General features: G+C 35.3%; 3 protein-coding genes across 3 annotated transcripts in view; 1 reads left to right on the top strand and 2 right to left on the bottom strand.

Annotated features, from left to right (window-relative positions):
• Positions 1-1,907, top strand: part of LOC144448692 (choline/ethanolamine kinase-like) — an 18,478-nt gene extending 16,571 nt beyond the window's left edge. Inside the window, exon 9 of the mRNA XM_078138980.1 lies at positions 1-1,907. This exon is cut by the window's left edge and continues 1,072 nt beyond it. The gene's annotated coding sequence lies outside the window, so the exon portion shown is untranslated.
• A 981-nt stretch (positions 1,908-2,888) lies between these two features.
• LOC144448014 (protein ILRUN-like) lies at positions 2,889-14,270 on the bottom strand. The gene is made up of 6 exons (XM_078138160.1): positions 14,015-14,270; positions 11,804-11,958; positions 11,256-11,453; positions 9,976-10,140; positions 8,754-8,833; positions 2,889-8,090 (listed from the first exon to the last, which is right to left on the bottom strand). The coding sequence occupies exons 1-6, from the start codon at positions 14,167-14,169 to the stop codon at positions 7,986-7,988; spliced, it is 858 nt and encodes a 285-aa protein (XP_077994286.1). The 5' UTR covers positions 14,170-14,270; the 3' UTR covers positions 2,889-7,985.
• Positions 14,271-17,087: 2,817 nt separating this feature from the next.
• On the bottom strand, positions 17,088-23,000 carry LOC144448370 (thymidylate synthase-like). The gene is made up of 7 exons (XM_078138591.1): positions 22,955-23,000; positions 21,465-21,697; positions 20,493-20,672; positions 19,458-19,628; positions 19,017-19,117; positions 18,738-18,884; positions 17,088-17,721 (listed from the first exon to the last, which is right to left on the bottom strand). Exons 2-7 carry the CDS (start codon positions 21,688-21,690, stop codon positions 17,584-17,586), a joined length of 963 nt encoding a protein of 320 aa, XP_077994717.1. The 5' UTR covers positions 21,691-21,697; positions 22,955-23,000; the 3' UTR covers positions 17,088-17,583.
• Positions 23,001-23,565: the final 565 nt, after the last annotated feature.

Consider the following 23,565-nt stretch of genomic DNA (forward strand, 5'->3'; position numbering starts at 1 on the left):
TGGCTGAAGGAATAAAAATATTGAGGAATAATAGAATAAAACCAATAATGTTTTTTATTTAAATCGTGGAAAGTAATAATGTCAATTTTAAGCATTTTGACTCGTATTTCAAACACAGGAGAACCAGTGACATAGACACGTGTTGTTGTGATATAGATGCAAGTTGTTGTGACATAGAATGACCAGGGTATATTATATTCCATATGTTTTGTTGAACCTGGCTCATGCATGGTATATAATGTACAGTATACAGCTACTAGTTGTATGTGTATAAATAGTCAAGTTAGCTAATTCAGAATCATAAATGTTTAAACAATAATGTACGCCCTCCCAGCCCATAATGGACGAAAGCAAACTTTGAACGACATAATGGGCGAGGCGACAGCCGAGCCCATTATGGAGTGCAAAGTTTGCTTGAGTCCGTTATGGACTGGGAGGGCATACATTATTGTTATTATTTTATAGTTTTGCCAATTCCAGTGAATTTGTAGACCGAGAAACGCAAAACAACATAATATACACAGCGCTGAACATCGTCTGCCATGTTCGGCCCGGAAGCTGAATACTAATCATAGCGACACACGTACGTACACGTACACACACATATACACTTCAATGAACTGCTGTGAAGACAAACTTGTTTCATGAATGCGTTGTATTTTTAAACAGTGGAAATGACAATCATAAGTAACAACATACATTTCGAAAAAATACCTAGTCGTACGAAGAAACAGAACAAATAAGCTTGTATTGTTATGCTCGTTCCGGGGCCGCAATGCCCAATAACGGAGTACATTATCAGTAATAATGTACAGCGATGACGTCACAAAATTCACTGGAATTGGTAATGCTATAATATAATAATGAATAAGGTGCAATAACTTTTTGGGAAGCATAGACTGAAGTAAGAAAATTAAGTAATCTAATATATAGAATAATATGATATATTGTCTCATATTATAGAGACTGAATAGAGATTGAAATATGGAACTTATGAGATTTTATAGAACCTCATGGAAATTTAACGCTAAAATATTCCATGAATGAAATTATGGTGCAGTTCATGTTCCGATCTAGAGATCTGACAATCAACCAGTAAGTTAAAGTTTAAGTTTTTTCGTCTGTTAATCAACCACTAAGGAGTACCCTCCTAAGTGTTTCAGTTACCCCATCTGTTAATCAGCCAATAAGGAGTACCCTTCTAAGTGTTTCAGTTATGCTATCCGTTAATTAGCCACTAAGGAGTACCCTTCTAAGTGTTTCAGTTACACCATCTGTTAATTAGCCAATAAGGAGTACCCTTCTAAGTGTTTCAGTTATGCTATCCGTTAATTAGCCACTAAGGAGTACCCTTCTAAGCGGAATCACTACTGTACTCTTGATACTGTTTCTGTTGTACCAGTATTATCCACTTTTCAATTTTGATGGTGCTACATGAATCTCCATCTGCCAATATTTATGTACAATCACGTTTTTTTTTGGTATTTTATACCATATTAGCATAGAATTTGTTTTTTCGTGGAAGCTCGGATATTTTGATGACAGAATCAAGCCAACTTGATAAAGTGCAATAGTTTCATTTTACTTTCTGAAAGTAGATTAACAAGTTATTTGGTGCTCACATCATATTAATAGTTAATTCCTCATTATTTGCAACATTATTTATGAATTTTACAGAAATAGTTGAGAAGGTGTAGGGACCATTATGTATTATGAAAATATTGTGTACATGTATTTACATATGATGCCTTCGAAGTATACAATGAGTATTGATTCAAGAAGTAATTTATTTTACAGAAAGACACTTTTGGTTTAAATTTAGCCGCTGTATACAACTTTGGACCTTCAGTTTTGTTTTCTGATTGCAATTTAAGAAATGCTATTTTCTATTTGTGAACTTTATATGAAATAAAGAATATGTAAATCAAGCAAGTTGTGAGTGATGCATATTATTAGTTTAACCGAAACTTTCTGAAATATTTGTGGAGTTTGTGTGTGTGTATGCATATACATGTGTGTATGTACATGTATGTATATACGTGTATGTATGTACATGTGTGTATGTATAACGTGTATATGTACGTATATGTGTGTATATATGTGTGTGCCTGTTATTGAAATGTATCCAAAGTTACACATGTATGTTTATGTGAAATCATTCTGAAGTTGTGTTCACTCTGAAATGTTTTAGGAGTTATGTATTTTTGTGCTGAATATTACAATTTTCTCTGCATGTGTAATGATGATTTTATGTATGTATGTATGTATGTATATGTGTATGTATGTATGTATGTATGTATGTATGTATGTATGTATGTATGTATGTGTGTGTGTGTGTGTATGTATGTATGTATGTATGTATGTATGTGTGTGTGTGTATGTATGTATGTATGTATGTATGTATGTATGTATGTATGTATATGTGTGTATGTATGTATGTATGTATGTATGTATGTATGTATGTATATGTGTGTATGTATGTGTATGTATGTATGTATGTATGTATGTATGTATGTATATGTGTGTGTGTATGTATGTATGTATGTATATAAGTATGTATGTATGTGTGTGTATGTATGTACATATGTATATCTGTGTGTGTGTGATGTATGTATGTGAGTGTGCATGTGTATGTAGGTACATACATATGTATGTATGTACGTACGTATGTATGTATATACATGTATGTATGTATGTATGTATGTATGTATGTATGTATGCATATGTAGGTATGTATGTATATATGTATGTGTGTATGTATGTATGTGCTGTGTGAAGCTTATTTTAGTGTGAAATTCTGAAAGTATACCTACATACACAAGACATTTTCACATTGACAGTGGCAAGCAAAGAATGAGACAAAGAGACTAATTTGAAAAGTATCGTGATTACTTTATGTAATTGCCATTGGAATTGATGCTGTCAACCAACATACACAGTTTTACAACTCAATCATCATCATAATCATACAATTCATTTTAATATGAAATCACACTAAATCCTCAACTTATCATTGCAACTGAAGGACTCAAATTTAACTTTTTTCTTTGGTAGTCATAGTGGGCTACCAATTTCAGATATCGGTAGCCCAAGGATGGTGACCAATAGTCCCATATTCTTGAACTGTAAACAGAGTTCCTCTATTTGAAATATGTGTGTTATTAAAATACTTTTGTGTCCATAAATCTTTCATCCTCGCATAATCAGTGATAGTCTGAGTGGGCTACCAGCTGCAAATTATGGTAGCCCCATGACAAGAATTGGTAGTCTTTGGACATGGAACTCCTGTTGATCTTGAGCCCTGAACTGTTACAGGTAAAACATCGAGGGATCGCCGAACGACTGTGCGTATCATTCACAATTTATGTTCCCTAAGAACAATTTAGATACTAAATAAGAAACAGGCTTGCCACAGACCACTCAATACAAATATAAACAACATCATCCGACCCCAATCTGATTAAAATCTGATGTAGATGTCGGCTAATCGTTCATTGCTATTTTACCTTCGTTATTTTGCCTGGATTGACCTTCATTGTACATGTTTACGTTTTTATCTTAATCACCTCCTATCTGATTAAAAACCGATGTAGATGTCGGCTAACTGTTTATTGCTATTTTACCTTTGTTATTTTGCCTGGATTGACCTTCATGGTACATGTTTATGTTTTTATCCTGATCGCCTTCTCTACATAGAGGATCAGGATAAAAACGCGATAAACAGTTAGCCGACCTCTACATTGGATTTTAATCAGATTGCATCCGACCCCTACTGATACACAGACACATGCACACATCATCCATGGAACAAACAAGCTATTGAAAGTTATTGCATTGCAGGCTCAGATTTTGACACATACATGTGTATTGATTCAAAGTTACAAGTGATATGTGTGTACACATACAGTGCCTGCTTGTCGGCAGGAATGTGGTGTTGTTGTGGTCTGTGAGAAGCCTGTTTCTTATCTATCTAAATTGTTCTTGGGGAACATAAATTGTGAATGATATGCACAGTCCTTTGGCGATCCCTGTAAATGATGTCTGTTTGTGTTCTCATTCTCTGTTAAATGAAGATATTATAGATAACTCTGTTCACACTGATATGAAACATATCCTAACTAAACTGATTGTACCATATATAGGCATCACAATAGTTGAATGTTTATGCAAATGTGTGGAAAGTCTTCGAACAATCCTGACTTGGTATAATGTTAGGAAAACCTACTGAAGGTCTTTTGAAACTGTGCTAAACATTCATATTTTTCCCAACTTGTAGTTTTTTTGTACAAGCAAATACCCCCCCCCCTCAGAAAGAGGATTAAACCTTAACATCTGGTGTGATTGTACTACTAATACCAGCTGTCTAATCACAAGGCCATCCTACATGAGGTGAGGTACACAAACATCAAAGTTAAAGGATGTATACGTGTGAACCGAGCTTGTATAATTCAACTGTATGTTCTATTGAACCATATATGACAACATCGCAGATTTGTAACATACTATGGAATAAGTTATTCTCACTTTTCATCATTTTGGCTAATATCTCATTTTCTATTCACAGAAAATAGTGGCAATGGTGCTGTGGCACAACTGACTACATTGAATTTAATCAACTCCATGCTGTTACAAAATAACAGGCTATGAATCCTCTACACACTATCAGTAATATACGCCTGTGGTGTTAGAGCGCCCTCACCGACCAGAATGCGAAACATATCTTCTGAAATCAGTTTGGGAAGAGATTCCAGTAGAATTTAAGGAAATGCCAATTTCTTGAAAATGAAATGTTCCATAATACATCTATTAAAGGAATCAATATTATCGTAAAAAAAACAACATTTTTTTATTGTCGATCAGAATTCAGGATTAGTAGTTTTGTATACTCAGTAGAATCGTGTATAGGTATACAGGCCTAGCTTTCTTGTATACATGGGAGTTGTAATGTTAATGTCTTTTACTTGAGAAAAGGTCCCCGACTTGTTTTAACTTTGAACAGTAAATTCTTTACTTGAGCAAGCTTAGATTGGTTTATTTCAATACAATACTAAGTTGAGGCTTTAGTGGTATGCTTTCATATACTATTACACTGCAAGATTAAAAACATAACACAGCATCTAAAAGGTTTGAATAACACTCATCTCTATCTGTTATACATTACTAAATCTCTAACTTAACTTCACACTACACCTCAGCCTTACTTCCATACTTCACATAATACTACACCTCAGCCTTACTTTCATACATATTTCATACAATACACTTGGAAGTTAAAAATAATGTTTTCAGCATCTACATACAATGTCAATTTCAACTTATTATAAATAGTCAGTTTTCAATTCTTGTGTCTTTCTAGATCAATCTGATTTTTTTTCTGGGTCGAACATTGAGCCTATAAATGGCAACTATTTCTCAATGTCAGTGCTTGTATGTCATTCCTAAACAAAAATAACAGTAATTACACTGTTCTCTTTATTCTGATTCAAAACTTATGTATCAGATAAGTTAGTTGCTTAATTTAATCTTTTGACCTTAATTTCTATTTGATCTGTCCTTTATATTACACATATCTACGTAATCTGTAAGGTACGCCCTGGCGGGGCGCCCTCACACATCGGTAAACCCCTCCCATGTCGGGTGAGAGGAGGCTGGTGAGGGCAGAATGGCACGACGTATCTTACAGTCTAATATCTATGTTGTCCTTTTGATTCACTAATGGCAGCAATTAAGGAACAATCATCATCATGTAATACAAAAGACGATCAAAGTTCATTAAACAACTAACGAGGTTGATGCTAAGATTTTGACCAGAATGGGTACACTATTGTGGGTTTTAAAACACCCACATATGAAATTATATTTCAGAGTATTTGAAGAACTTCAATACTGAAAAGGACATTACTTGATAAACTGAATGTAAATTAGCCACTCTTCAAAAAAGAGGCCCAAAAACCAACAAGTTGAGATGTTAACTTTCCTTTCACTATTTTGTGATTACCTCCTACAGAGACCAATCACATAATTACAGCTTAAGACATCAGACCATGGATGAATGGAACCTGTTACAAACAGGGTAAGTAAACAAATAAATTGGATTAAAAACACAGCAGAGACTTGTATTACATTTCATGGTTTGATGGGAACAGTTTTATGGCCTCTTTATGTGTACATGAAATGCCAGGGAAACTGGAAATCTGTTTGTGAAAATGAACTATTGTGTAAAGAGGCCATAAAACTGTTCTTATCAAATGATGGAATGTAATACAAGTCTCTGTACTTCCAACACACTATGCCAAGTGTTATTAATCTAATTCATTTGTTTACTTTCCCTGTTTTTAACAGGTTCGGTCCATCCATGGTCTGATGTCGGCAGTTGTACTTTCACAGACTTACTTAGTACTTTATTATGGTTAGATCATTACCCCTTACCGGCTGATACCCATACATCTTGTATAGGTTACACAATGTATTATGCGAGGCTAATGAATAGTCAGATCTGATAACTCATTAACATAAATTTGAATACCAAATTTACATGGATAATTAGCATAAATGAATACTAATTACTCACACATCTTGTATTGGCTATGCAGTGAATGATCCAAGACAACAGATATTCCATATTCTTCTTTCATATCAAGTGATTGACAAACTTTGAATGAAAAACTCTCCAATAATTACGCTAAATCTCAGACCACTTTTTCGTGGTCTGAGGCTAAATGAATGTCACTTAGTCTCATATATTTAGCACTAGATGAAAGTAATTACCATGAATATGAATAATGAATAAATTAGCCTCACTCTGAGCACTAGATTGGACAGTCATGGGTTCTGTTAAATCATAAATCTTCATCTCATAAAAGTAGTAAAAAAACACTATCCTAAAAGTTATAGTAAGAATGTACTAGACCCCCTATCTTAATACCTATTGGTGAAACTGACCACTGAGGGTCCACAACATGACAGTGTACTCCCTAGGCAATTAAAGAATTGTGAGTTACTGATTTCCATAGAGTAATGGACACACTATATAACAATGCTTGTCATTGTTATGCAATTTCTTCATGCCTTGACCATCATTTTCTGGGGAAAACATGGACTCGTCTCCCCCCAGTCCCATTTTATTCTCACCACTAGTGCTTCTGAGAAACGGGACACGTAAAGACTGCCATTTTTGTCGATATCCGACAAAAATGGCAGACTAACTACATTTTCAAATCACCTGACACTGAGGGCAGCAGATCAATTTAATGATGGTGGCCAATGTGCACTGTAGCAGGACACTATTAGGAAAGTCAAGCTTATTTGTTTGTGTTTTGTTTGTTGGATGACTTCAAACAGCCAATCTGATCTTACTTGAAGCCACAACATGAAAACCCTGTCTTACATTGATATTTGCTTGGGTGCTCATATATTCAATTTTCACTGGTTGGAATCGAAAGCCAATCAGATCAGCAGTTTGAAGGTGAAGGCATAGAATGACATTGGCCAATCAGACTGCTAGGAATTATAGCCAATGACAGCCATGTATAGATTAGCATTTACCTATCCTAGTCATGATTGGACAGGGAACCAGTCTACTTAGTCTAGGGAGAACTCTGCCCTCAAAGTCAGATGACACTTCAAGGGATTAGAAGATAGAAAACTTGCATTAAATAATAAAGCTTTGTTATACAAATTTTCCAAGACTAAACCATTATCATCCGGGGAGAACACTGTCCTGTATGTGTGCCATTACATGAAAAGATGAAGCAATAGAAAACTATGGAGAAAAGAACAAATGACACAAGACTAAAAACTAAATGAAGCATCCATGAATATTAGGAAAAAATCTGAGAATGCCTTGTATTCAGCTCGCATGTACAAAATAAGAGCCAATAAAATATGTAAGTTGTCGTTATGGTAACGGTAAAGACTTTGATTACTGTACATGAAATGACTTGGTCTCTAAATCTATACTTGACTACTTCTAATCTTGAAGACTTCTATGAAAAGAAATCATTACTACCAGACTGGTGTTGTGCACTAGGTTGACTACCAAACTGGATTTGATGCTGCTGTAAAAGATAGCTGGTATCAGAATTGGATACCTGTGAACGAAATAAACATGGTCAGAATTAATCAATCAATCAATCAATCAATCAATCAATTAATTAATCAGTCAGCCATCAATCAATCAATCAATCAATCAATTAATCAATCAATCAATCAGCCATCAATCAATCAATCAACCAATCAATGTCAATCAACCAATCAATTATTTGTTTGATTGATTGATTGATAAATTAACCAATTTCAATCAATTAATCATGTTAACCATTCAATCAATCAACCAACCCACAAATTGATCAATATATCTAACATCCAATCACTTGACCAGTCTATCTATAAATAAATGAATCAATCAATCAATCAATCAATCAAATAACTTAACTCGTCAATCAACCAATTAATCAATCAATCAATCAATCAATCAATCAATCACTTAACCAGTCTATCTATCTATAAATGAATCAATCAATCAATCAATCAATCAAATAATAACTTGTCAATCAACCAATCAATCAATCAATCAATCACACACTCAACCAACCAACCAACCAACCAATCAACCAATCAATCATACATCACTTTACCCCATCAATCTATAAATCAATCAATCAATCGACCACCCTAGCAATGTATCAGTCACTCAGTCAGTCAATCAGTCAGTCAAACATTGTTTTGGGTAACTTATTTTCTGATTCTTTTACCTGAAATATGGGTGCTCTAATGGGTGAATTAGGACATGTAGGTTCTTCTGTTGATGATGTTGTACTGGTATGATTCAAATCTGTAACACAAATCATACACATACATAAACAATGAAATGATGAACTTTGTACTTCTACATTTGATGGTAGCTACCTTAGTCTGTATATGGTAGCTATGTCAGCCTGTTTATGGTGCTGCCTTAGTCTGTTTGATGGCTGCTACCTTAGTCTGTATATGGTAGCTACCTTAGTCTGTATATGGTAGCTACCTTAGTCTGTTTATGGTAGCTACCTTAGTCTGTATATGGTGCTAGGGGTATACCACTATTCCACTTAATCTCTTAATACCTTGCTTGTGACTAGAATTAGTCTGTTGATAATACAGTTTGAAAATCTTGACACATAATTGCCCAATCAGGTTGTGGGTTGTCGGATATGATCATTCTGTGGATGTGTCCAATACAGCGTTAAAGTCATTGTCAGTGAACACCTCAAATGAACTGATGTGTACATGAACACTTGCAGCTGAAATGGACAATGCTCTGCATGTGTAAAGACTCTGGGTTCAATTAAATTCCTCCAATTTCTGCTATGTGGTCCATTGGGGAACACAAGGCTGTCTCTATTCCTTTCACCACCTTGACTGGGAACCACTGAGAGGTAATTTTTACAGTATTTTTGGTGATGCACGTACATGTACATGGAGACTGTTACACCTGGACTGTTACCAGCATTATTTTTTCATTAATGTTAACAGGTGTCGATCTCAGGTGCATGTGTTCAGTTCATTTGAATGATCCTATGCAACATCCAACTAGTTGATTACACAACCTGATATTTGTATGTATCCACACACTTATAATCACAGTACATAACATCATAATTAAGTATAGTTGTGTACGTCTTTCAATGGAAATCTTGCAAAGCTTTAGGTAAGACCTTCTAGCACAGAGCCTGCAGGTGCCATGTTTGCTGGGCCTGGGTGACTCTGGGATAGCCTGTGGCCTGACTGGGAAAGCCTTGACAGTTCCACAGCAACGTGATATAGAGCGTGCAGTATAGCCCTGTCACGTAGTTCCAAACCCAAATGGATCTCTATAGCATTTGTGTTTGTTTGTTTGTGTGTATTTGTCTGCATAACAGAAAATCGCTGGGAGGAATTCCCAGCACAAAAAAGACCTACTAACATGTACAGCCGGTAGCTGACCCACTTTTTACTTACCTATTTGGTTAATTGAATGACTTTGTGATTGAGATGCACCAAATGGATTCCTAACTGAACCATTAGGAATAGGTTCCTGTACAAACTCACTACCTAATGATGATAATTGTTGGGTTAAACCTAACATTCCACCTTCTGTCACTTCTATTATCACCCAAATAATTTCTAAAACAGAATGGAACAAAAAAAAGTAGTATAAGTACATGAAAGACATTATACAAAATATGCTAATAATTCACATTTCTACATAGTTTTCCAAAATGACACAATTCAATGCTGATGCAAGGCATTTATGATTTCATATACACATAAGTGACAATATCTGTTAAGTACATAAAATATCTATTATGTGCAAATACAATGTATGTTAAATGCATATGCAATATCTGTTATGTACATACAAAATCATAAATGTATGTCATGTGCAATATCAGTATGTCTATTACTTGCACATGTATGCATGCATTTCTGTTATGTGCACATGTCTGTATGTCTGTTATGTGCACATGTCTGTATGTCTGTTATGTGCACATGTCTGTATATCTGTTATGTGCACATGTCTGTATGTCTGTTATGTGCACACGTCTGTATATCTGTTATGTGCACATGTCTGTATATCTGTCATGTGCACATGTCTGTATGTTTGTTATGTGCACATGTCTGTATATCTGTTATGTGCACATGTCTGTATGTCTGTTATGTGCACACGTCTGTATGTCTGTTATGTGCACATGTCTGTATGTCTGTTATGTGCACATGTCTGTATGTCTGTTATGTGCACATGTCTGTATGTCTCTTATGTGCACAATATTATCATGATACAATGTGTTCACAGCTTTGTCTGTGATTTATGTGCACATACACACATAACAGCTTTCAAAACAATACAATGCATCCATCATATTACATTCCAAGTTTGTTTGTATGACTCTCACACTAGTTTGTAATGATTTAATGTGCATATACATAGTGATACAATGTGTACACTGCTGGCCTGCGATATTGGTATTGCATATAGTGATACACATTGCAATACCGGATAAACATGGTTGAATTGATGGATGGTTGGTTGGCTAGATGGATGGATGGATGGATGCTTGGTTGGATGGATGGATGGTTGGTTGGTTGGTTAGATAGATGGCTGGATGGATCAATGGATGGACAGACAGTTAGTTGGTTAGTTGGTTGGACAGATAGATGGATGGACAGACTGACATGGCCAGACAGACAGACAGACAGACAGACAGACAGACAGATAAAATGAAAAGCTGCATACGTACCACCAAAATATTGACCCCCTCTTGTAACCATTCTCCATTGTCCTTGGAATATACCACAGGTAGATGGACTAATCATAGGTACACTAAGATCTGTAATTTGACCAGGGAATAGACTCTCTACTTGTATAGTATCTGCAGCACCTAATTGGTGACCCGATGTAAATCTTAAACATAGTCCAATTGGCCACCTTTCATCCCCTAAGATAAAGACAAGGTTATACAGCTTTATTTTTTACCACAGAACAGAAATAAACACTATGAAAGTATTCTATTTTTACATTTCATGAGTTAAGGGGTCTTTAAACATGCCTAAATTTCTTATCCACAGTATCTCTTAATAAACCAGGAGTTAGGCAGACTTGATACACTGCTTATTCCTAATATGCTCAGCTTATAGTTTTTGTGTCCAAACAAGTACCCTTCAGTAGAGTGATGATTAACCTCCATGTCTAAATAATTCATGAGTTAGGGGGTCTGAATATGTACCTACATTCTGTAAACTGCCTTTAAAAATCATATCTTAGGTGGTCTTAATAGTAAATACATACCTGCATTTCTTATCCTCCATGTCTTAATAAATCTTGTGTTAGGTGGCACTGACTCCCCTTCCCCTATTGTAACATCTTTTTCAAGTGACATTGACGGAAGCTTTTCTTTGGGACATTCAAAATCATAATATGAACATATTGCAGCTTGGAGATTCCTGTAATAAAGTCATAAATGTTACTGATAGGACCACCAATAGATCGGTACCTTTTATATGCAATCTTTTTCGTTGTGTAAAGAGCACTGAGATGTAGTGTAGTGCACTTATAAGAAATTAAATAATAATAATAATAATAATAATAATAATAATAATAATGAATATTCCTAGGCTAATTCCCCCCCTTCCACACACACACACACACACACACACACACACACACAGAGAGAGACACACACACACCCACACACACACACACTCTCTCCACAGATCCCCCCCACCCACCCACCCACCCACCCACCCACATACACACATAAAAACATCTCCATACACCTTCTTAGCTTCTACAATGTGACCTCATCTTAAAAAAGTGACTTTTTAAATTACTGTGGACACGCTAGTGCTTTTGAAAACCACAGAAACTTGTAGAATGTATGGTTTGACATTGGAATGTTTGCATTATATACATATAAACAATGAAGTCTTTGACATGTACAATTTATTCTGACCACACAATGGATACCTTTTCTATGTATGTATGTATGTATGTATGTATGTATGTATGTATGTATGTATGTATGTATGTATGTATGTATGTATGTATGTATGTATGTATGTATGTATGTATGTATGTATGTATGTATGTATGTATGTATGTATGTATGTATGTATGTATGTATGTATGTATGTATGTATGTATGTATGTATGTATGTATGTATGTATGTATGTATGTATGTATGTATGTATGTATGTATGTATGTATGTATGTATGTATGTATGTATGTATGTATGTATGTATGTATGTATGTATGTATGTATGTATGTATGTATGTATGTATGTATGTATGTATGTATGTATGTATGTATGTATGTATGTATGTATGTATGTATGTATGTATGTATGTATGTATGTATGTATGTATGTATGTATGTATGTATGTATGCATGTATGTACGTACATACGTACGTATACTATGTATGTATGTATGTATATATGTGTGTATGTATATATGTGTGTATGTGTGTGTATGTGTGTGTGTGTATGTGTACGTACGTATGTATGTGCATGTGTGTGTGTATCTGTAACGTGTCTGTACATACATGTACTAGTATTTTGCTTGTTCAAAAGATCAACACCACAGTATGGATAATTTATTCATTCAATTACATAACAACAAACAATTGAAACTGTTCCATGAGACCAATTTTGATAATATGATTGTAGACCCTAGGTGCTGAGGTGGATTATAATGTATTTAACAAACAGAAACAATGATATATATCATACATGATTACCTAAACTACCCTTGTCATCAAGTCATATATCCTGTTAAAGAATTAATTACAAATTAATGACATTTTCAACAGCCTGAGTGTCTATGTAGCAAACTTAGACAAATAATTTAATTTTGATGTTACGTACGATGTTTGCAAACTATAATTCATTCATGTAGTGATTATGGTTTGAAAATTAAAAAGATTGGAAAGGATTTATAAACAAAATAATACAATAGAACTGTTACATAATCTACCACAATTCATTTTATTACGAACCAACAACCTAGAGTAGAGCAATGGAATATTCACAAGTCACCTATGACAGTCAGACACCAAAACAAATCCTGATTTTCAAAAGAAAAAAAAATGACCCGTCAACACAGACTTTAAATACCGACACACCTCCCCCCCCCCCCAACAAAAAAATGTTTAGTCAACCACAACCAGTACAAATTTGTATTCAAGGGCATTCAGATGGCTAATTTGTTGATTTATAATCGGTATTTAAAATGCAATGTATTTAATATGATACATGTATTGTTTTGTATCTGATAGGTTTGAGGGGAGGGGTGAGAACAGGGAGGGGTGAAAACGGGGAGGGGGCCTAACAACACAATTATATTCACGTAATTATTTATAAACATCACATGATGTGACACGTCTCTCTCCAGTACAAATTGAAAAAAAAATACTGATAAACAAAGTCAATAAATATGATACACTTCTATAAATGTGGAACTAATGAAAAGATAAGACGATAATAAAAATAATACCCACCAATTGTTCATATCGAGAAAAAACGCACAGCCTGCCGGGTTGAGTTGATTTCCCAATAATTTCTGAAATTCACTTATGAGTACTTCTTTGTCCGTTGTTCCCATGGAACTGAACTGCTGCATAAGTTCTTGGTCTAAGTCTGAATCTACCTCCATTTTGACATTTGGCTTACTGCAGCAGGGAGAGAGAAATACGGATTATGTTACAACGTATTTAAAAGGAAGACGCTAGCGACTGTAGTTCGAACTGTTGACATTCGCCATTACAAAAATTGGTGACGTCATCAATTGCACCACGGCTGCGCAGTTGGCTCGTTCTGCGAATTTACCGAAATGCAATATGGGTGAACAGAATAAAAATCCAAAAGTCATGGTGATAAAATGTTTGCTTTCCACTGTTCCGGCCACACTTTGTTTGAATAGAAAATTCTAGTATAATTCTCTTTGAATGGACCAAAGTCAAATACTGATAATTAGGCCTAAAGGAAAAATTAACAACAATATTTTTGTGAAACTTAAACAATGCACAAATCGTTGCTTCAGAACTTATTAAAAGTTATTTTACATTTTATAAAATACACGGAAAAGTGTTGTCTTGTCACTTAAAAAGAAACAATTCACATTACACAAGACAAACATGAGATTAAACAACAGTAAGGGACAAATGACAAAATATAAAAAATAGTGTTAAAACTAAAACCGTTAAAATATTTAATCACGAAAGATACTGAACTGGCAGTTGACGTGTGAAGAAACGGTTTCTAAAATGCGCACACGAGTTATGGCATTTTATTTGTACGTACAGTTCACGTAAATGTCACGTAAATGTCACCAAACACATCGCCAAGCATTGTATTTAACTCTCATATATATGAACACAGGGGCGTGTAATATTTCATAGATTGTTGTTTTCCAGGTCTACAGACTAAATATAACAACCTTTTGATTAATATATAATCCTACATGTAAGGGGTAGAGACTTCGTAGTATAGAGGTTGATACATTTGTAGCAGCATGATTCGTACGATATTTTCCTAAGAAAACGACATTCTAAGCAATAAGAAAACAACAATCTGTGAAATATTACACGCCCATGTGTATATGAATTAAACTCTCATATATATGAATAGGCTCAAAAATACTATAGAGATACCTAGAGATAGAGATAGACCCATAGGTTTATAATACGCACCTAAAATTGCATCAAAAACTTTATTCAGTTTACTTAAATCAAAAGTATGGTGACTGTTGCACTCTTACTACTATTTTGGGTAGTGGATTTTGTGTCTAATTCTGGTAGGTAAGTGTTAGATATTTGACTCAACCTGGTCTATCACTCAACATATAAAATCACCGACGTTATTCATTCTAGTATGTAATGTACAATAATATAAAACCCAAATTGAATCGAGTCATTCTCTCTCTGTGATGACGTCTTCAACTATCTTTACTAGTATCTGTCTGCTGCAAGTCATCCCTTTCGGATCTTCTCTAACCAAATGTTGTATGCTTTATTAGTTCTTTACATTGTAAATTTCGTGGTAGACAGTAGGTACACTTAGTAGTAGTAGTAGTAGTAGTAGTAGTAGTAGTAGTAGTAGTAGTAGTAGTAGTGGTAGTGGTGGTGGTGGTGGTGGTGGTGGTGGTGGTGGTGGTGGTGGCAGTTTTCAAATTGTAAATATTCACGTTTCTTTGACATGTAATCCATGCACACGGTTTGCACAGAATACAAAATGTCGCATGCTCGCAAACCAGAGCTGTTATTTCTTCCGCGACACTGCGAAACATGTTGACGGCGCGTTTTGGACGGTGCCGTAAAAGAGACTGTGGTTTGCGACGATGAAAACGTCATCGTTCGGGTGCAACAAAGTGGTCATATTTTATGTTTTCTATGATCAGATCGACGGTATATTTACGGAAGCTGGCGACTTTTTGAATACAAATAACACCATCTATGGGTGGATCGATCAGATACGATAACATCACAACTAAACGATAAGGTGGTGTCGGTACAGGGATGGTGGTATCTGGGTGAGAATTAGTTTATCACTTAAATTCGGAATCTTTAAGAAATCAAATACTCTATGTCTAACTTTTTCTAAGGGCATCCAGAAAGTTAGCTGCAATAATTGTAGCGTCTTGTTGCGTCACCAAACAGACGAAAAAACCCACAAAACCGCCAAAAGACGCTACAGTTATTGCAGCTACCACAAAGTTAGAAGTCCGATTAGTAATAGAACGCATCACACACAGACACACACACTCTTATTATTTCATCGATAATCAACTTTTAAGGTGTCACTTGACCGTTTCACATGTTATATATCATTGACCAAACTAATTAGTCTTCCCATAGTTCCATCTCCTTTAAATTGTATGGTGCTACACTCATTGGCTACAAGAGACAAACCACTCACTAATTTCATATTAAAGTTGACTTTTTGGAGGAAGCTCTGTACTTGTAGATTCTGTGGACTTTGAGTTCTTCATAAAATGAACACACGCAGATACACATACAGACACTGATGCAGACATACACACAGACACTGATACACACAGTTAAGTTGGGACATACATCAGAGCCACAATTAGTACATATTAAATTTTATTTAACAAAAACTTTGCATACTATTACTACAATAAAAATATTACAATGGACAGCCTATGTTCTTCAATGTTGTCAGTCTTGTTTTTTATCTTCTAACCCTCCCCCCCAACTTCTTGTTCTCTTATATCTTCCAACCCCCCCCCCCCCAACCCCCACTTCTTGTTCTCTTATCTTCTACCCCCTCCCCCAACTTCTTGTTCTCTTATATCCCCCCAACTTCTTGTTCTCTTATATCTTCCACCCCCCCAACCTGTTGTTCTCTTATCTTCTACCCCCCCCCCCCAACTTCTTGTTCTCTTATATCTTCCACCCCCCAACCTGTTGTTCTCTTATCTTCTACCCCCCCCCCAACTTCTTGTTCTCTTATTCTTCCAACTCCCAACCCCCACTTCTTGTTCTCTTATCTTCTAACCCCCCCCCCCCCCCCTCGTTTTTTTTTTTACCTTCAACCCCCTCTCACCCCCACATTGTTCTTTTATCTTCAATCTCATCCCTATCCTTTTAGTCTCACCATGTGCAGGGGTTTTTTTTTTACTCATTCCTTGTGTTAATTTTATGAATTTATTATACCAAAATATAATTGCATAGTTATAAATTGTTAGATCAATACCTGATTATCCATAGTTACACTTGGGTAAACTTGTATAAAAGTTTTCATAAATATATATTGATGATTTCAGTTTTGAAGCAGCTGATCATAGTAGTCTAGTATCATAACTTACACCATTGATAACCAGGGTATTTATTATTTACAAGTGGTATTTTGGAATAACATGACAATTAACTATCATAAATAACTGATTTCTATGGTAATACATAGTTGTTTCCATGGTAACAGTAATTCTTGCAGTTGTGTTTGATAAGTTATTGCCATGTCGATATCTAGAAGTAGTTTGGTACAATCTTTATACACTAACAGCCATTGCCATGGTGATCTTTGAATAAGTGGTTTGGTACAATCTTTATACAGCCATTGCCATGGTGATCTTTGGATGGGGCTTGTAGTCTTTCAATTCAAAATCTTCAAATGTAAAGTCGTCGATATTATCAATTTGTCTCTTGATATGAAGTGTAGGAAATGGACGTGGTGTTCTCTCTCCCTGAAATACAAATAATAATATTAACAATTATACATTTAAATTACAAATTCATAACATTGGACAGGTACATTCATTTTACAAAGGTATGGCCGACACCACTATAGTCTAGCCCACCCACTGTGTAATGGCATACGTAAGCTTACCACACTAAAGTACTACATTATAGATTAATCATAATTGACCATCTAGTTTTATGAACATATTACGATGTAAAGTATTTTCTGAAACTTTTAGAGAACCTACAATAATACCAAAGTTGTATTTCAAAATAATTCTAAAAAGCTGAACTGAAAGTTGATGATTTAAATATTCCACCAAGCACATTGACAAGGTCAGCAAAACATGTTGTAACATCTGATGTACATGACTGTAGCCATCTGATTAAAATCCGATGTAGATGTCAGCTAATCATTCATTGCTATTTTACCTTCGTTATTTTGCCTGAATTGACCTTCTTGGTACATGTTTACATTTTTTAGCCTGATCGCCTCCTCTACATCTGAACTGGCACACATGCAAATGAATTTCTGCTCAGTGGAGACACACAGCCAATCAGGTTTCGTCTTACTTGTCATGGGCATACATGTACTGGACTTCCTGTTGATATTCAATGTTTGTTGATATTCAATGCGTAACAGCTGATCTACATAACTGTAGTAGCTTACCTGTAGTAACAGCTGATCTACATGGTTGTAGTAGCTTACCTGTAGTAACAGCTGATCTACATGGTTGTAGTAGCTTACCTGTAGTAACAGCTGATCTACATGGTTGTAGTAGCTTACCTGTAGTAACAGCTGATCTACATGGTTGTAGTAGCTTACCTGTAGTAACAGCTGATCTACATGGTTGTAGTAGCTTACCTGTAGTAACAGCTGATCTACATGGTTGTAGTAGCTTACCTGTAGTAACAGCTGATCTACATGGTTGTAGTAGCTTACCTGTAGTAACAGCTGATCTACATGGTTGTAGTAGCTTACCTGTAGTAACAGCTGATCTACATGGTTGTAGTAGCTTACCTGTAGTAACAGCTGATCTACATGGTTGGAGTAAACATGTGCATCACCAATAGTGTGTACAAAGTCACCAGTTTTTAGACCAGTTATATGTGCTATCATGTAAGTCAGCAGAGAATAACTAGCTATGTTGAATGGTACACCAAGTCCCTGTAACAAAAAAGTCATCAGTATTTTAATATTACTCTCCAAATTGGAATATTTGCACCAAGAATGGTAACCTGACTGATAGTAGGCGGGTACAATTGATGTAATAATTCACCATTAGATACAAACACTTACCATATCAGCTGATCTTTGATATAACTGACAGGATAGTTCACCATTACTAACATAAAACTGTACAAAGGCATGGCAGGGTGGCAGGGCCATCTTGGGTAAATCTAAAAATACACAAAGTACATTAAAATCATTAGAATCTTTTCCATATACATTAAAAGATTCAATCCAGTCATATCAATCAAATCACAGTATATATTTCCCTCAGTATCGTAGAAGTTTTTTTTGTATATAAACAAAGTCATTTTCCCAAAAATTTTCACCAATAATGTTCTCTCAAATGGAATTACATAAATTTCATTTTATTATATCATATTAGGACTTTCTTGGAGTTTATGAAATAAGTGTATATCATGTGTTACCAAATTCCCCCTTTCTGTTACCATGGTTTCCCAACCTTAGCTAAAACTCTGCACTGATCATCTAGTAGATATAAACACATACCTGGTGGATTCCATGCCGTCATGATAATACGCCTGTCATCGGGATTATTTTTTATTGTCTCAATAACTTGGGCCAATTGGTCGACACCTTGACCACTGTAGTCAGTATGCATGTCTTTATACTCAGCCCCAAAGTGTCGCCATTGGAAACCATAAACTGGACCCAAATCACCTGATTGTGAACAAAACAATGAAATGTGTTCTGTAGACGTCTTGATTCAGAACCACCAACTTCAAATCACAAAGTTGCATTTATATGCCATAAGTATCAAAACTCTATATTGCTTGTTTTTTTTTTCATCTTTCTTTTTTTATTAGCAGGACATCCAAGGTGGATTTAGACTAATCTTTGTGGAAAGATCTTGCCACAAGAAAGTCAACTAATTCATTAAATTTTGGCCAAGACATGATTCCAGATCTGGACTTTAGTGAACATACTGTTAAGCTGTAGCATCTACCATCGAGCTCTAACCATTGAGGGCGCCCTCCTTGGTTTTTGTTTTGGTAGTAATATTAATAATAACAGGCTTATCAGAACTGTAACTGTTGGTGAAGGCATACCAGGAGGAATCACAAGGCCTTTTTTTTCAGGGTCATGTTAACTCGTTTTCATATGTAGATGAGACTTTTGTCACTTATCAGGCAAAAACAAACATAATTGTGTGCTTCCGATACCATGGTCTCAGAAAATAGGGTCGGTAGGTAGGCTGGGATTTTATTTGATTTGACCTTTTAATTGTTTTTATTTTTGAAAAATATTGCTTCAATCCAAAATTAAATTAAGTGTCGGTCAGAATACCCCTTCTGTGAAAGTCTGATGAAATATATAGACATCACTGGGGAAAGAAAACAGACATGCGTAAAGGTCAAGAAGATTTTTTTTTTCTTCTAAAAGTGTAAAAAGTGTTTAGGGTAGGTGGCTTAAACATAGGTCGACCAGGTTATCGGAAATACACAATTTGTTTTATTTCATCTAAGGTTACTCATATTTTCCTTGGTTGAACGAATAAAAATATTGGGAATAACATCTAATTACCTTCTTCCCGATGTTGAAGTCCTCTGTTATCGAGGAATTCCCTGGAACCATTAGCATCCCATATATGGACATTCTTAGCTGATAATTCTTTACCATTTGTAGAGCCTTTGACAAACCATAGCAACTCTTCTGCAACACCACGCCAAAAAACACGCTTTGTTGTCAACAAGGGAAACTGGTCTGTAACAATGTAATAAAATAACAATGTAACAATATAATAATGTAACAACGTTCAAAATATGAAATGTGATTATGAACTATAAATGCTATAATACATATCAATTCAGCAGTTCAAGTTTGCAATGAATCATTGAGCTTTTAAACTGTCCTGGCTGGTGGTCATCATCAGAACAACAAATTTCATAGCTACAGCTGACCACTAGGTGGCAGTATCTTCATCAAAATGACAAATTTCATAACTACAGCTGACCACTAGGTGGAAATACCCTCATCGGAATGACAAAGTTACAGCTAACCTCTAGGAGATGACAATCAGACAATTATAGATAGATATTTAGTTAAGCCCATCCCCTTTCTTTGTTGATCTTGGTATTACAGCATGTAATGTCGACAGGCAAGCTATGTTGAACTTTCTAGAATGAATACTTTGGGTCCAAATCGTGCGATGTATTTCCCAAACAGTATTCCCGTAACATTTCAAGTCAATATCATGACACAATGTTATTTATCAGCTAGGATATACAAAAATGAAAACCAAGAATGTGTCAAATGTTCACCTGTAATACTGTATGGTCTGTTCCAAATCAGTGGTATGTAATATATGATGATCTGAGATCAATAAATATTGTCCATCGATAGTAAATCATTATTATAAATGAATATAATAATATTCATATTAATCTATGTACAAAATGCATATAATTACTAACTGACTTCGGGTCATGCAATAGGTGAGCAGCATCAACACAATGTATCAGTGCTGTAGAATCATCTCTGTACTGTTTAACTTACCTCTAAGACTGTACCTGCTCTGTGCACCAAACACAGATATTGTACCAGTGCCTGTACGGTCGTCTTTGTGTTGACCATTTCGTATAATATGATCAATTAACTCTAGATACTGGTATTCATCATGATGTACTGGTCTCTTGTCAACTTTCATCTTCTTCTGTTGTTCCACTGACTCACAGTTTTCCTCCAGTTCATTCTTTTCTCTTAGAACAGCTGTAGTTTCCATGGTAACACTTTTAGAAAATACAAAATTATTGAGTGATTCTGTTATAGATAATAAAACATTGAAATCTCATAATTATTTCACTACCTACGTATCTTACTTCAGTGCTTTCCTCAGAAAAAACAAATAGACCTGAGAATTAGCATAACGTCAAGGGATATTGTTCTGTAAATAAGTTAGTTGACATCTTTTTCAAGAAATTTATCTTAAAACCCATTATTTTATAATGGCCTGGGAAAGGTCATACAAGAACATTTATATACATATACATATACATGTACTGTAAACCTAGATTATATTTTCACTACTAGAAAATTCTTCAGTTCCATGTAGTTTTACAACACTAATTTTTCCTAATTTTCAGTTTGGTAGTACACTATGTTTATGTACAAGAACACATTTTAGTCACTAATTATTTTTGCACTTTTGTTTTACAGTGTTTTATTTAAGGGCGGTAAGTAGGTAAAATCTACCAGGGTTCCCACATCATTTTACCGGGGTTCCCCACCTAAACTATGATGGGAAGCACTACCAGTTTTACCTCTTTCCCCCTTTCTGTTACCGGGGTTCCCAAACCTTAGCAAAAACACTGTTTTCCAGCAAAATAAGCGAAAGTAAGTCTTTAGTGAAAATTTCCTGGTTTACAATAACATACTGCAGGTTTATGTCCTCTCTGCAATGATACATTATAACTAAACCATTTGTCACTAAGTTCTTAACTGATCCAAATTATGTGTATTAATGACATACATGTTGTTGGCTGAACGGTTCCCAGGGTCCATAACATAGTTTATAGAACCGTAGTCCTGTGTCTCCAAGTCACACTGTTTGCATAATGTTAATATATGGCCACATTGTTTCTTTAACGTATTTCCTACAAGATCGGCATCTCCTCGGATAACATTAGGATTAACAATATTCCTGTTTGGCCTATGAAAGGCAGCAGTATATTTAGTTCCGATTTTTATGGACAATAGCCAAGATTTCAAGGTATTCCAAGAGCTTTGCCAGCACATAATATTAAGTACTTTATAATCATCACGCCTGTCACAGTAACTTGGTTGTTTCAATGTTGAAATCTGACCAGGGGTTCTTCTTTCGATAGGCTTCACCTCTGTTTTGTCTCTGCACTCATAAGGCCATACGAAGCTCACATTATCAATGAATGTGCCAACCAATGCTCGACAGCGCAATAAACCATTCCAAGTTTTGAGGTAACTAATGGGTCGCTGGATTAGTCTCATTTTTGTTTGCATTGTTGACTTACTTATAGATGTGATGCTCATAGGGTGCGACACCACACCTTGCATGCATTGAACTCGCTCAGTCACTCCATCATAATTATCCACACTGTGAGTGTGACCTTTCCATGACATCAACTCGCCACTGATGTGCGCCCTCTATTGGCCATATGTGAATTCCCTGAAACTTTCTTTTTACTACATAATACACATACATATTGTCAATAAATCATAGATCTTGTACGGAACTATTACCAAGTTTCCAGATTAACATAAAGCTGAAGAAAATGATATGATAAATGGGAATGGGGTGTGTAAATGTATACTTTTGGTCTACATCACAGAATGAGTTTATTGAAATTTTTCAAGATATCAAACTTGATGATGTCATCATTGGCCTTGCAATAAAATTCAACGGCTATGGCATGAGTCAAATGTGTTGAACAAAATAAAAATTCTTACAAACTTTTCGAAGGAAAAGAGCATAATAACTACCACATAGCACATCTGACGAAATATCTTTTTTAGAGTAGAGGAACATCAACTCCGGGCATGTAAAATAACTATATACCTACACTGGCATACGTATACCCCAAGAGTAAATATTTTGCAACATGTGCACAAACCAGTCTGTTGG

The sequence above is a fragment of the Glandiceps talaboti genome, chromosome 17 (genome assembly GCF_964340395.1).
Source record: "Glandiceps talaboti chromosome 17, keGlaTala1.1, whole genome shotgun sequence".
Taxonomy (NCBI): Eukaryota; Metazoa; Hemichordata; class Enteropneusta; family Spengelidae; genus Glandiceps; species Glandiceps talaboti.

Bases quoted from the DNA above. Each gene is read 5' to 3' on its own strand.
- LOC144448370 (XM_078138591.1), bottom strand. From the start codon at position 21,690: ATGGAAACTACAGCTGTTCTAAGAGAAAAGAATGAACTGGAGGAAAAC. The intron at 19,629-20,492 runs GTAATTAGATGT...GTTCACAATCAG, and splicing joins ACTTCAACATCGGGAAGAAG to GTGATTTGGGTCCAGTTTAT. The intron at 17,722-18,737 runs GTAAGCTACTAC...TTTGTATTTCAG, and splicing joins TAGATCAGCTGTTACTACAG to GGAGAGAGAACACCACGTCC.
- LOC144448014 (XM_078138160.1), bottom strand. From the start codon at position 14,169: ATGGAGGTAGATTCAGACTTAGACCAAGAACTTATGCAGCAGTTCAGT. The intron at 8,834-9,975 runs GTAAGTAAAAAG...TTTGTGTTACAG, and splicing joins TCATTCAATTAACCAAATAG to ATTTGAATCATACCAGTACA. The intron at 8,091-8,753 runs GTAAAAGAATCA...TTTCGTTCACAG, and splicing joins TTAGAGCACCCATATTTCAG to GTATCCAATTCTGATACCAG.